At 55.4% G+C, this 13,249-nt stretch overlaps 1 protein-coding gene across 1 annotated transcript in view; it reads right to left on the bottom strand.

The window, feature by feature from the left end:
* The window catches only part of SYNGAP1 (synaptic Ras GTPase activating protein 1), a 26,640-nt gene continuing 13,391 nt past the window's right edge, over positions 1–13,249 (bottom strand). The window contains exons 6-19 of the mRNA XM_034991531.1: positions 12,132–12,285; positions 11,817–11,915; positions 9,824–10,450; positions 9,538–9,682; positions 9,167–9,311; positions 7,483–7,719; positions 7,142–7,343; positions 6,749–6,927; positions 6,035–6,076; positions 4,563–5,637; positions 3,988–4,161; positions 2,120–2,325; positions 911–1,014; positions 1–81 (exon numbers count right to left, since the gene is read on the bottom strand). Of these exons, the coding sequence (XP_034847422.1) occupies positions 951–1,014; positions 2,120–2,325; positions 3,988–4,161; positions 4,563–5,637; positions 6,035–6,076; positions 6,749–6,927; positions 7,142–7,343; positions 7,483–7,719; positions 9,167–9,311; positions 9,538–9,682; positions 9,824–10,450; positions 11,817–11,915; positions 12,132–12,285 (3,349 nt within the window). The 3' untranslated portion in view covers positions 1–81; positions 911–950. The remainder of the gene's footprint in view (positions 82–910; positions 1,015–2,119; positions 2,326–3,987; positions 4,162–4,562; positions 5,638–6,034; positions 6,077–6,748; positions 6,928–7,141; positions 7,344–7,482; positions 7,720–9,166; positions 9,312–9,537; positions 9,683–9,823; positions 10,451–11,816; positions 11,916–12,131; positions 12,286–13,249) is intronic.

Below are 13,249 nucleotides of genomic sequence, written 5' to 3'. Positions count from 1 at the left end.
CCTGCAGTGGTCCGGAGTCACCTCCCCCTGTGTCCTCCGCCCGTGGTCAAAGCGGAACCAGGAGAATTACCTGATGAGGAGCTGCAGGGGGAGAGAGTGGGGTCATGGGGTCAGGAGCCTTAGTGGTAGTGGTGGGGAAGCCTGGCGGTCAGAGCAGAGGAAGGAGGAGCATGGGTGGGAAAGTGAGCAGAATTGGGGAGAGCAAGGGGTAAGGGTGCAGGAGGGAGGTCCCAAAAGCTGGCTGAGAAGAGAGGGAGGGCAGCAGGGAGCTGGAGAGCTGGATAGGTGTGAGGAACAGAGGGACAGGCCAGAGGCCTTCACTGCATTTAAATACCGAAGAAAGGAGAGTTTATGGGGTGGGAGGGGCCTTCAAGAGCTAAAGAGTCAGAAGAGGAAGCTATTCAGAAGCTGCCCAGGAGACAGGAAAATTGAGAAGCGAAGAGAATAGAGGTGATGGGGGCCATTCAGAGCCTGAGAAGCTAGAACTCATACTCTGTTCCAGCAAACTACAGCCTCTAGCCCTTCTGGCTCAAGGAGAGCTCAGGAAGCTGAACTCCCTGATGTGAACAGGAGCAGGCACAAGATGGGGCAGGGGTGCCGGGAACTGGGTGGGGTCCGGGGGCAGAGAGACTGAGGTTCTGGTGGATGTTCCAAGACCCAGACAGGAGTGGGAAACATGGGGCAGGAAGGCACAGGGGTGGGGCTGACACTGCCAGGAGTGACAAAGGCACAGACGATGGGATGAAGATGGGGTCACTGGGGGGGCTGCCAGAAGCAGCCAGTGGACAAACAGAGGACAGTGGGAGACAGATGGAAATGGGGCTGGGTGGCTGGTGCAGTGAGTGCACGAAGGACAGTGGGATGGATGGGGATGGGACACGGAGAAGATAAATGACATTGTAATTTCCACCTGAGCGTCGAGCAGCCTCTTCTTGGGTTCGGGCAGCGGCTCAGGCATGGCGGGGTGGTCCCGGCGCAGCTCCTCCTCCACCAGCATCAGCCTGAAGGGACGGGCTTCAGTGGGGTTAGTGGCGGGCACGGGCTTGGAGCCTGCCGGTGGAACTCCTGATCCTGGGGAACCCCTGTAGTTCTCTGGAAAAGCCTCGGGCGTCCTTCTCCTCTGCCCTCAGAATCCTTCCATTGTTACAACCCAAAAGACTCCCTGTGTTAACCTTCCTCTCAGGGATCCTCACATTTCCCTGCTAAGGACCACTTTCTGGGCCTCAAAGACCTCTACCACCCAGACACCCCCTAAGCCCTACATCTTCCCATTCAGGACAGTGCCCTCCCACAGCCCCTCTGTGGCTGAAGGCCTGGCTTCCATGTCCCATTCTACCTGACTGAACCTAGGATACCTCCAGTGCCTCCCCTGGGATGCCCCCTAGCCCAAGAGGGGTCTCTACAGTCATCATTCCCACCACCTCCCTGCCTTTGATGAAAATTCTCAAGGTGATTTCTCAGCAAGGATATCCATTAGAGCAGGGTTTCAAAATAAGTTTCAAGTCAAGCCTTTTTCTTCTAATTAATCTTACTCAAAGCTACATTCAGAGTGGACCAAAACGGGACTGGCTCTGGTTAGAGTGGGGCCTGGGGTCCCATCCACTTCTCAGGATAGCTGACCCCCTTGCTGAGACACCTTCTTTGGAGGCCAGGGCTTGGCAGAGCAGTTGAAAATGTTCACACGCTAAAAGAAGGGTCATTCACTTTCTAACAGAACATCTTTTCAGGGCTGGAGAGGGTTTACCGAGGATAGGGATGGCTAGGGCCTACTCTGGCTAGGGAATCTCTGCTTGGTTTTGGGGAGAACATCACAGGCTGGATTGAGAATAACCAGTGGGGAGTCCCAGCCTAGGCTGGGGCCAGACACATAGTGATGGACAGTAACAGGCACATTTTTCAAGGCCTTCAGAAGTTACTCTATCAGGAGAGAACATTTATGCATTAAGCAAGAAATTTCTCCCCATTTGGTGATTGGTGAGTGAGTGGCAATCTCTGGGAGCAGGGTCGTGGGCTTTCCTCATGGTGTCCTGAGTTTGGGGCTGGAAGCTGGAGGGGAAGCTCACTGGCTCTCTTCAGCCTCAGGCTCTCCCTTGCTACCCCTCCCCAGGCCGCCCCTCACCTGCCAATGATGCTTTTGATCTGCGAATCCTTCTCCACCTGTTGCTGCCTTAGCCTCTTCTCGCTCTGCTCCAGTCGGGCCTGATACTGCATCAAGATTTTGCTGGTCTGCTCTTCCTGGGACAGCAGCCTCCGCTCATACTCTTCTAGCTTCCGGTTGGACATGTGCAGCCGCTCCTTCAGTGAGTGGATCTCCTCCTCATACTCCTTCACCTGCCCGCCGGGCACACGACCCCGCACTGTGAGGGGTGCCTCACCCTAACCCCACCACCCAGTCTCTGTCCTTGACTACCATGCAGCCACTGCATGGTGAGGGACATCCCAACTGCCTTCTGCAGCCCTTTCCCTGCCTGCTGATCATACCAGACACGGTGGCGTTTGACGTTCTATGGAGCTAACTAAGGCTCCTTTAAAATGGACCAAGGTCATATGCTCCCATACCCTGAGAAGTATATACCTACCCTCACATGTAAATCTGGACACATGAGGACCACATAAGAACCTAGACAGACTCAAGGACACACCTTGAGTGACCGTACCCAGAAATGAAAGATTAAGGTGATTCCTCAATCCAACCAGATCACATGGGGGAGACCCAGGAAGAAAAGACATCGGATAAGGAGAAGCTATGTGGGATCACGGGTCTGGGCTTCAAACAAGTCCAGGCTGAGAATGTAGGACTGCCTCTCTGTTGATAATGATCCCGGAATTCTGGGGCTAGAAGGGCACAAGAGAGTCATTTTACCTGCCCTATTGGCTCTAGAGTCTAGAGCTGTGTGCTATCCAATACAGTAGCCGCTAGCTATGTATGGCTATTTAAAATGTAAATAAAACTAAACATTTAATTCCTCAATTACATCACATGTGGCCAGTGGTTATCATACTGGACAGTGCAGATCATAGAACATTTCTCATTACTGCAGAAAATTCTACTGGACGGTCCTAGTCTAGAGCCTTCCTCAACAAAAATAGCTCATCTGAGCCATAGAACAGAAAAAATGGTTTGAGAGAGTATTTGCTCATTCTCCAAGGAGGACACATACATAATCAAACCCATTCTAGACACAAAAGAGAGATGTTATTTATTACCTAAGGTGGCTACCTTGGGGCATTAGGGCCTACTTCTCTCAGGGAACTTGCTACACCAAGTCCATCTAGATCAGTCCCAACATTTTCCTATGCTCAAAGACCACAGCTCCCAAGAAACCTCTCTCTGCTCCCCCCAAGTTGGGGCCCTACAGTCTTTACATTAAGCTAATCCTACAGCCACCCTCTTCTTCAGAGTCCTTGTAGCGACAGCTTCCCCAAGGAACTTTCTGCTAAGTTATCTGTGTGTGTCCCTGAGCTCTTGCTGTCTTTTGCTCTGGGTCACCACCAGCTGAGAGTCTGGTCTTTCGACACATGGGCCAATACACACCACTTTTCCAACACCGACCCTCTGTCACCTATGCCGGTGGGACGATGACTGGGTAAGCTAGACATCATTTGTAGTACAACTGCAACCCCTCTGCCCCCCACCCAATTTAGCAGTTCACACTGCTGGTAGAGCAGCCCTCCCTTTCCTGAGTAGTCATAGGAGCCAGGGCTTATGTTCTCCCTGGGGAGGAACACGGAAATAAGCTATAACATAAAATATTTCTCTGCAAACTGTCTATGATGCATAGAAGCCACAAAATAAAGTTGGAAGTTGGCTTTCCAACAGACTGTGTGTGCCCAGCCTCCCCTAGAAGATTGAAGCCTTCTCAAGAAAGGGGATCAGGTCTTTGTCTCTTCTTCTTTCTACTGTAACTACTTGACCCCTGGTGCTTCCCTGAAAAGCGTCTAGAGGCTTCCCCTGTGGGTAACAGGAAGGTCAGGGGCCCAGCGTACCCTGTCCAGTCGGCTCTCATCCATCGACTTAGAGTACTCCTTGAGCTTGTACTCTTCTCGCTCGATGTGGGCACTCTCAATGTCAGCTGACAGGTGAGGCATGTTGGAGACCCAGGCCACCGTCCGCTCGGACGCTGGCATGGTGGGGTTCAGCGTGGATGGCGCCTGAGAATGCTGGGATGGGGCAAGGTGGAGGTGAAGAGAGAGGAAAGGTGGGAGAAGGCAGGGTGCATTTAGGAGGAGAGAGTGCTGCCAAAGGAGATGACCATCCCAGTCTTGTTCCCCTGCTCTAGTGTTGATGCCCTTGTGAATGCTATTTATTTATCATGTCTCCCCTCTGGAGAGGCGAACTCCACCAGGGCAGGGTTTGTGTGGCGTTCACTGTCAAACCCACAGTGCCTAGAACAGGACATGGCACGTAGCAGGGACTCTATATACAATTTGTTTAATGAATGAAAGGAGGTGAGAACACTATAATTTCAAACCCCAGACTATGCTGCCCCCACCTCCCCAACCCACTTCCTCCTTCCCTCCCTATTCCTCACCCATTTGGCCTTCCTCCCACCCTCACATACCTGCTTGGTGATGGAGGGCTTGAGCCCCCCACCCCCTCCGCCACCGCTGCCCCCGCTGCCCCCAATGCTGCCCTCTTTGCTGAGGCTCTGTTGCCGCGGACGGGCGGGGCCATAGCTCGGCTCCGGTGACTGCAACAGATTCCCACTGGATGGCCGGGGTTTCTGGGCAGCGCTGACCGTCAACTGCTGAGACTTGCCCCTCTGCAATGGAGGCGGTTGGCCCCCGCCACCCCCACCACTGCCCCCACCGCCGCTCCCACCTCCGGGCCCTGAGGGGGCAGGCCTCTGGGGACCAATGGTGATCTGAGGAGGGGACAGCATGTGCTGCAGGTTGTCCTGGAGTGAGAGCTGCCGACGGGTGAAGTCAGTGCCAGAGGGTCCAAACTCATCACTGTAGCTGTGGCTGTGAAGGATGGAAGCGGCAGGGGGCTTGGGGACCCCTGAGGAGAGATCCTCACTCTTGCTATAGCCATGGAACGGGGCAAAGGTGTCCCCGGGAGGCTCTCCACCTCGGTGGTGGTGATGGTGGTGATGGTGGTGATGGGAGGAAGGTGGGCCGTGACCACCACCCCCTCCGTGGCCCCCTGGGGGGCCTGGCCCATCAGCAGCCATGTGGAAGAGAGGGTTCTGGAAGGAGAGGGGGATGCGCAGTTGCTGGGCAGGGACACCGTCCGTGGTGACACCCATCTGGCTGAGGCGCATGCCAGCTGCTGTAATGGACGAGCCACTCCCCTGGGAGAGGCGTCCAGCGGGTGCAGGCCGCAGCCCCAAGGCTGCAGTCAGGGAAGCCTGGCTTGAGTGCAGCAGGTCCCCAACGGCCGCCAGGTTGGACACACTGCTGCTGTTGAGGCGGCCGCCGGGCCCGTCACCCTGCAAATCCAGCATGGAGACACTCTTGTTGACGCTCAGCATCTTCTGCTCTGGCTCTGTGATGTCCGAGCTGCTTGTGCAGTATGCTGGCGAGGACCGGGCCAGGGGTGGACGGCTTACATAGAACAGGTCTTTACCCCCACCAGGGGGTGGCGGGGGTGGCTTTTCCTTGGTTGGGGAAGGGAGGCGAGCCATGTCCATAGAGCTGCGGGAAGGGAAAGGGGCATACGAGCAGGAGGTGAGGCCACGGCCACTGGCAACTGAGCCTGCTGTGGTCTGGCACAGGCCTTGGGGTGAGAAGTGGGACCCGCAGGGAAGGGCGGGGAGCTGGTGGTGGCAGCTCTGGAGAGGGCCGGCAGGGAGCATGGGAAGGGGATACATGGGAAAAAGGAAAGGAAAAGGTCCCTCCAGGAAGGGAGTGAGGCCTAGAGGAGGGGAGATGGGGGCACCAAGAGGAGGGATGAGGGGCAGGTCCGGGCAGATATGGAGTTGATGAGGGTGCATGGAGGAGAAGAGGAGAGGAGAAAGGTGAAGGCCACTGGAGTGGGTGGGGGGGAGCAGAGAGGAGAGGAGAGGGGGCGGGGGAGGGGAGAGCCCCTCACCTGTTGAGGCCTCGAGCCATGAAGGACTGTAGGTCGATGGAGCTGGAGAGAGATGGGAAGAGGGGCGAGCACAGACAGACAGAAGGAGAGAGGTGGGCAGAAGGCGTGGACGCATGGAACAAGAGGTGGGAATGGTGGAATGGGTATGGCATCATGGAGGGAGACCAGGGCGGAGGGACAAGCAGGGTGGTCAGCAGAATAAGCAGCAGCTGAGGCCGCCACATTGGAATGGATGTTGGGTCTCAGGAGGCCCTGCTAGGGTCCCCATGTTACTTCTCCAGTGCTGGATCGTGACCGAGGTCTGCTCGGTTCTGGTGGGGGGCTGGGATAGTGCTTATTTACCAACCAGTACAGATCGTTCAATGTTTGGATAGTACATGGCTGATCCAACATGTCTGGCAGCACCTCGGCTCTGGGACAGGCATGGGCAGGCGGAGGGACTAGGCAAATCAGAGCTAGCAGCAGGAAGCCCCAGGCTTACAACAAGCTGGAGCCGGAGGAGCCCCGTCACTCTTCCCAGGGCTGGGAGATTCCTGCTCCCTCTGGCCTTAAAGAGCTCTCCACCTAACCTGTCTCTTTACCATTTTCTCTGAGAGCCTGCCTCTTGTTCCTTTCTTTCAAGCCCTAGAGAGATGCACTGGGGCCCAGTGAAGCGTATCCGGAACAGAAAAGTAGGGGCTCCTAGGGCAAAGGTGTGGGGTCCCAGGTACTCACCTGTTGAGGTCCCGCATCATGTAGCCCTGCATCTCAGCCGATGGGCCCCGCAGCACCACAGGCTGAGGCCGGGGCCGCTCACTCTGACGGCTTGGCTGCCTTTGGATGTTGGGGTTCCTCAGAGCTGTACTGATGTCATTGAGGAGCCGGGGCAGTGGGCCCAGCTTCAGGAGGGCTTCCTGGAAGGATGAGGCTGTTACCTGGGGGCTAAGCACCCAGCTCTAAGAGGGCCCCAGAGGGTGTGGGGGGCGGGGGGAAGGATGTCTGAACTGGGGGAGTGGTAGAGACACATCTGGGGACAGGGAAGGGAAAAAAATCTGTGCAGGGGGTGGTCTCTCAGGCCACTGGAGCCTCTGGAGACATTGGGGAGGGGGCAGAGGGGCATCTGCTGACCTTACTGAGCTGGGGCAGCACCTCCCAGAGCAGGGCATGGAGTGTGGAGAGCTCTCGGCCCAAGTCGATGTAACCCTCAAAGCTACTACTGTTGGTCAGCGTGTCCAGGTTGGAGATCTCATACAGGAACTGCTGCATGGAACCCCACTCCAGCTCCAGAAACTCATTCATGAATCCCAGAAAGTCCTCCTTTGAGGTAAACCTGGCCAAGGCATCCAGAAGGTAGAGGTCACACACACAGAAGGCCTCACTCCCACCCATCTCAGGGTCTCTGGGGGACTCGGGAGACCCTTCCTGCCCACCCCCAGCCCCACCCTACCCCTGCCTGAGGCCTCCCTCACTTGGAAAAGTTGGCCAGGTTTTGGATGACCTTGGCGATGAGGGTTAGGGTTCGTGAGGTCTGCTCATCTGGGTACTCCTGCATGAGCCCAAAGAGACTGGGCGACATAATGGCTGGGCAGAGGAAGCGCAAGAAGAGCGAGGCGCTGATCAGCCTGTCAGCGATGTCCTCCCGGCCCCGCTCTGCGCAGCGCAGTCGCCAAGATGCAAACACCTCCTTCAGCTCCCTCGGGAACACGCTGAGGGAAAGGGGTAGGGAGACAGAGAGAGAGAGAAAGAAAGAGAGAGACCGGGACTGAGCCCCAGAGACCCTCAGCTTCCAGGGAACATGCTGAGGGGGGTGGTAGGAGGTGAGGGTGTGGAAACAGAGTCGGGGAGAGACAGGGAGGGAAGGACTGCAGCAGGAAGACGGGAGGCTGCTGGAAGAAGAGGCCTATGGCAGAGGAAACAGATCAGGGAGAGAGAAATGGAGGGGGAGAGAGGGTGAGGGGAGAGAGACATGCAGGAGAGGGACGGAGGGTGTATGAGAGAGACAAGGAGAGGAGTAGAAGAAAAACAGACACCAGGGAGAGACAGAGATGGGAGAGAGATGGAGGGTCACTTGAGGTACAGGGAGCTCGGACCCCCCAACTCTTCTGGATTCCAGGGAAATGGGGATGAAGGTGCCCCTGCATGATCCCCACTCCCTGCAATGGCTCAGCGCTCACTCCCCCACCTCCCCGTTCCACTTCAGTGTCCCATTGACACCTTAAACTGACTCGTGTAGTGTAAAACAGAGCTCACCATCGCCCCCACACCTCCAATGAGCTCCTCCTCCTGACTTCCCTGGTTCTGTCAATGAGGCCACAGGTCTCAAACACCAGCCTCATGGCCTCTTGAGTCATCCTTGACTCCCCACAGACAAGCTCTCTTCTTCCCAGTCAGTTGACAACTCCAGCTGATCCCTTCCTCAGAGGGGCCTTCACAGTGGGCCCCCTTTCCCCTCCCTGCCACCATCCTGATCTGCATGTCATCCAACAACAATCACCTCCAACTAGCCTGCACTTCGCTCTCCCTACTCCAGTCACTCCCCACACTCCACACCACTTAAGGATTAATCTTCTCATTCGTGATACTTCTTGGCACCAGCACCACTAATGGCATCCCATGACCTACCAGTGAACTCAATCTCCTTAGCCTGGCAGCTGAGGACTTCCAGATTTTAACTCCATCCCCCCTGTCCGGACCTCTTCTTCCACTCTCCATTAGGAGCCACGGGTTCCATTAAACCTGAGCTAACTGCTGGCCCCGGAAAGCTCCTGGGCCGCTCACCTTCACGCATGTGCCCGTCCTACAGCCTTCTCCTGCAATGTCTCCTTTGCCCACCATATCCACATTATCAGAACCCAACCCAGTCTTCAAAGCCCAGCCCCGGGGGACACCTCCTCCATGAAGCCTTCCCTGTGGCACTTCACACATACTACAGCTGTTCTGTGGCTTTCCGTGTTATCTACTCTGTCCCTATTCATTCTGGGTGAGGCCCTCTCAGGGCAGGGCCAGGCCTCATTCCTCTCTGTCTGCTTTACAGCCCCCAGCACACCACTTTGCCCATAACCAGTACTCAGTCCTCTTTGCGGATGGACAGATGGATGAACAGATGAACACACGACCCCAGACCCGGCCCCCACCCAGCGTTCCCAGTCTCACCAGTGGGAGTTGACCACCTTGCACAGGGCCAACTCACAGCACATCCGTAGGTTGGCCTGGTGCTCTGCCAGGCTGGACGCCGTGCACTTGATGGGGTCCACCTCGCAGTTCTCCTCAGACTCATACAGAGCACGGATGAATTCCCCTGGGGTGGGGGCACAACAGAGGGTGGGCACACTTGCCAAGGGCAAGGAGGGGGGCTGCCTGGGTTGGGGAATCTCGGAATCCCATGGTTGGAGGCTGGAGTCCGGGGACTCTAGGCTTGGAAGCATCAAGCTGAGGAAGGGTGACTTGGGGTCTGGAGTAGCCAGGTTTAGGGTTGGGATGCGCATCTGGTAGGTTTAGGAAGAAGACCTGAGGGTGGGCCATACCAATGGCATCCTTGAGGTATTTCTGACCAATCAGTCTCATGTACTCTTCTATGGCTTTAGTGGCAAGCGTGTTCTCGCGGAATATGAGGTGCTCCCGTTCCATGAACCGGTCCACCTCAGACATGGCCATGTCTGAAAGGAAGTCCTGAGGCCCGGGAAAATCCAAGGGTCAGCCTCTGTACAACCCAAGCTCATTCTGAAGACAGAGTGCCCTATCCTTACTATCCCGCCCTCCCCAGCAAGTGCCCACTCCCAGGTCACCTGTTCCTGAGGGCACAGCACTCACCTTGGCCTTGCCCGTACTCTGCAGAATGTGAACCAGTGCACTGGCCACCTCCTCCTTGCCCTTGACATTCAGGGCGGGCTCCAGTACGGCACACAGCATCCGATAATGGTTGGTGACATACTCTGCAAACTCCTTATACAGCTCCATGGGCAGGATACTCATTGTCTGGTAACGCGCTTTCAGTCGCACAGCCGGGCAACCTCCTTTGCCCTTGCCCCCTGAGCCACTCCCCGAGCCCCCGCCCCCTCCTGAGCCCCCCATGCCCCCGGAGCCCCCGCTGCCCGTCGGCAGGGTGACAGGGTACCACTGCTCTGTGAAGTGGCGCCCAGCGAGGGTGGCCACAGGCACAGTCACCAGGCCGACATAGCCCGCCTTGTCCTTCTTGCGCTTTTTGTCTGAGTCACGGTACAGATGTAGCCGCAGGGCGCGGACAGCCGGCAGGTTGTTAAACTCGAAGTGCTCGCCCCAGAAGACGGTGTCCCCTGAGGCCGAGCGGGGCTTGGAGGTGGTGCGCGCATACAGCATGTCATCCAGGCAGAGCTCACAGTAGTACCGCTTCTTGGGGGGCAGCTCCCGAGCCTCTATGATCCACAGCTTCAACACGTTGTCCACCCGGCGGCTGTTGTCCTGGGGTGGTGGGGTGGGCACAGCGGATAAAGGGGAAGGGAGAGAGAGACAGAGACACCAAAAGGGGAGAGGCAGTGAGAAAACGAGACAGGGTCTCTAAGACAGCAATCATAAGGCCAAGAAGATGTGTACCGGGTTGAATAGTGTCCCCCCCTCCAAAATGCATGTCCACTTGGAACTTGTGAATGTGGCCTTCATTGAAAAAAGGGTCTTTGCTGATCTACTCATATTAAGATGTATTCATCCTGGATTAGAGAATCCAATGCCTCATTTCTCTATGCAGAGGGAGATTTAGAAACCGGAGGCACATAGAGGCAGAAATTGGACAGATGCAGCTGTAAAGTCAAGGAGCTATCAGGAAGCAAGGAAGAAAAAACGAAAAAAAACCAAAAAGAGGCAGGGAAGGATTCTTCCTAGAGCTTCCGAGGGAGTAAGGTTCTGCCAGCACCTTCATTTTGGACTTTTGGTTTCCTAAACTGTGGAAGAATAAAGTTCTTTCATTTTAAGTGACCTAATTTGTAGTAATTTGTTATAGCAGCCCTAGACAACTAATACAGATGGTGGCTCATAGAATCAGCATCAGGAAAAATTTCAAAAGCTCGAAGAATAAACCAAAAATAATAAGATGGAATTTGAAGGGGAGAACTGGGGAGCCCTCCAAAGACAATCAGAGATTGATAGCAAAAACAAAAAAAGCGGGTTGTATAAATACGGGATGGGTGAGGCTATATGCAGAGTTAGTGCGAAAGGGCCTGGGGGATGCAGCGGACCACAAGGTCTTAGTCAAGCTCAGGGGATACTGCTGCATAAAGAGAACACAGTGTTTGGACTCTGCATGGGTCAGACTGCATCCAGCCTCTTGGGTCTAGTTCTGGACAATGAAAAACAAGGGATTCCCCCAGAGGAGGGTTGCCAGGACTATGAGCTCACTGGAACCTGGGATTCGAGAAGAGCTGATGGAACTGGGAGCATTTCTCCTAGGAAATAGAAGCCTTGGGAAGAACAAAGACTTGTAGAATTTCTGAGCCAGAAGGACTTTAGAGATCATCTAATTGCCATATAAACCCCATTCCCGTGGCAAGCAGGGGCTAGGTGTCCAGCTGTCAGGGTGTTGGTGGGGCACCACAGGGAAGGTGGATCAATGCTCCAAATCTATGACTTCTATGGTAACAGACCATGAGGCAGAAAGAATGGTAAAAGAAATGGGGACTCAAAGAAAAGTGGGGGTCACCTCCTGCTCATCCAGGTCCCCTCCTCCCCAAGCCTCCCTTCCCTTTAGCTCACCTTGCCCCCTAGGCCCCCAGCTTCCCCTGTGGCTTGACCTTTGCCTTGCCCATGCTGTCTGTGTCTCCTTTACTCCCGATACCTTGTTGGGTTTTACTGCCCGTTGTAGATTCTCGATCCATTTGTCCCTTTCGGCCGCGGAACGACAGGCAAAACATTTTGTTCCTGAAGACGTTGTTACCTGAGAGGGGTGGGCGGTTGAGATGGGGCTCCAGAGGGGAGGTGACTCCTAAGCACCCGACACCCCATCGCCATGTCTTCCCCCTGGCCTACCCTCCTCTCTCCCAGCCCCAGAGGTTTCTGTTTCCTTACCATCCCCACCTGTGCCACTTTCTCCAGGCCTCCGTGCCCTCACCCTCCATCATTCCTGCCCTCCCCAGCCCACTAGACTCAGTACCTCAAAACAGAACTCCTGGCCCAGGATGGAGCTATGCACTGGCTTGATAATGGAATCTTCATCCAAGTTGAGCTCCAAGGCCTCGGCCGCACTGCTAGGGCTCAGCAAGGACTCATGTGAATGTGACTCCTTGAAGCTCTGCATCAGCCGGGCCCTGGCAGGGAAGGGTCAGACCACAGGGTCAGGGCCTCACTCTTCTTATACACCCAGGGGCCAACTCTAGGATAGATACCTGGGGAAAGAGCCTTCTGAACCCCCTTCCCATATAGACACAGACAGAAAGAGAGCTGACCTATCCTTGGGGAAAGACATGAGCAAAGTGAGAGAAGCCAGAACCCTTTAAGAAGCCCCTACCCCACCGATTCACACCTAAGGGGCTGTGAGGACTGGGGACACCTGGAAATATCTCAACCCAGAAATAGATCATGGTAGGAAAAAAAAGAGAACAGGTGGGCCTGGGGCACTTCTAGATGGGACTTCTAGCTGAAACCAGAGCCTCAAAATAAGGGGGGGAAAGTAGAAGTAAAGAACCAAAAGTACAAAAGAAGATGTTGGTTTGGGCCTGGCACACAGCTAGTACCTAAAAAACATTTAATGATTCAAAGAATTAATGAATCCAAGAAGAGGACAAGTTTTCTCAGAATCAGAAGAAAGAAGGAGGGTAAATCACAAGAAATAGGGGAAAGCTGTGTGAGAAGGAAGAGCTGGAAAATGGGGTCTGGGGAAGAGGGGGAGGTAGGGCAGGAGGGAGCAGGTGGGGGCAAAGCCGAATGCAGAAAGACAGAGGGTGAGAGAAGATGAGGAGGAGCAGCGGGAAAGATGGGCATGGGAACAGAGATGGGGGGACAAGCAGAGACTGCACCAGACAACAGAAGGTAAAGGGGGCTGAGGGAACGGATGACGGGCCACACAATACAGAGGGATGGGATAGTGAGCGGCTGGGAGATGGCTAGGGGAGGAAGAGTGGAGAGCAGTAGGAAAGCAGGAGGGGGAGCTCGGGTGTGGGAGCCTCCATGAAGCTATTTATAGCAGCCCCGTCATCTTGGGCTCCTTTGCCGTCAGCACGACGCTCCCCCGGCCCCCCCCCCCCCCCCCCCCCCCCCCCCCCCCCCCCCCCC

The sequence above is a fragment of the Mirounga leonina genome, unplaced genomic scaffold (genome assembly GCF_011800145.1).
Source record: "Mirounga leonina isolate KUSES-001 unplaced genomic scaffold, KU_Mleo_1.0 Mir_53, whole genome shotgun sequence".
NCBI classification, from domain to species: Eukaryota; Metazoa; Chordata; class Mammalia; order Carnivora; family Phocidae; genus Mirounga; species Mirounga leonina.
This window is presented reverse-complemented; position numbering and strand designations above follow the sequence as displayed.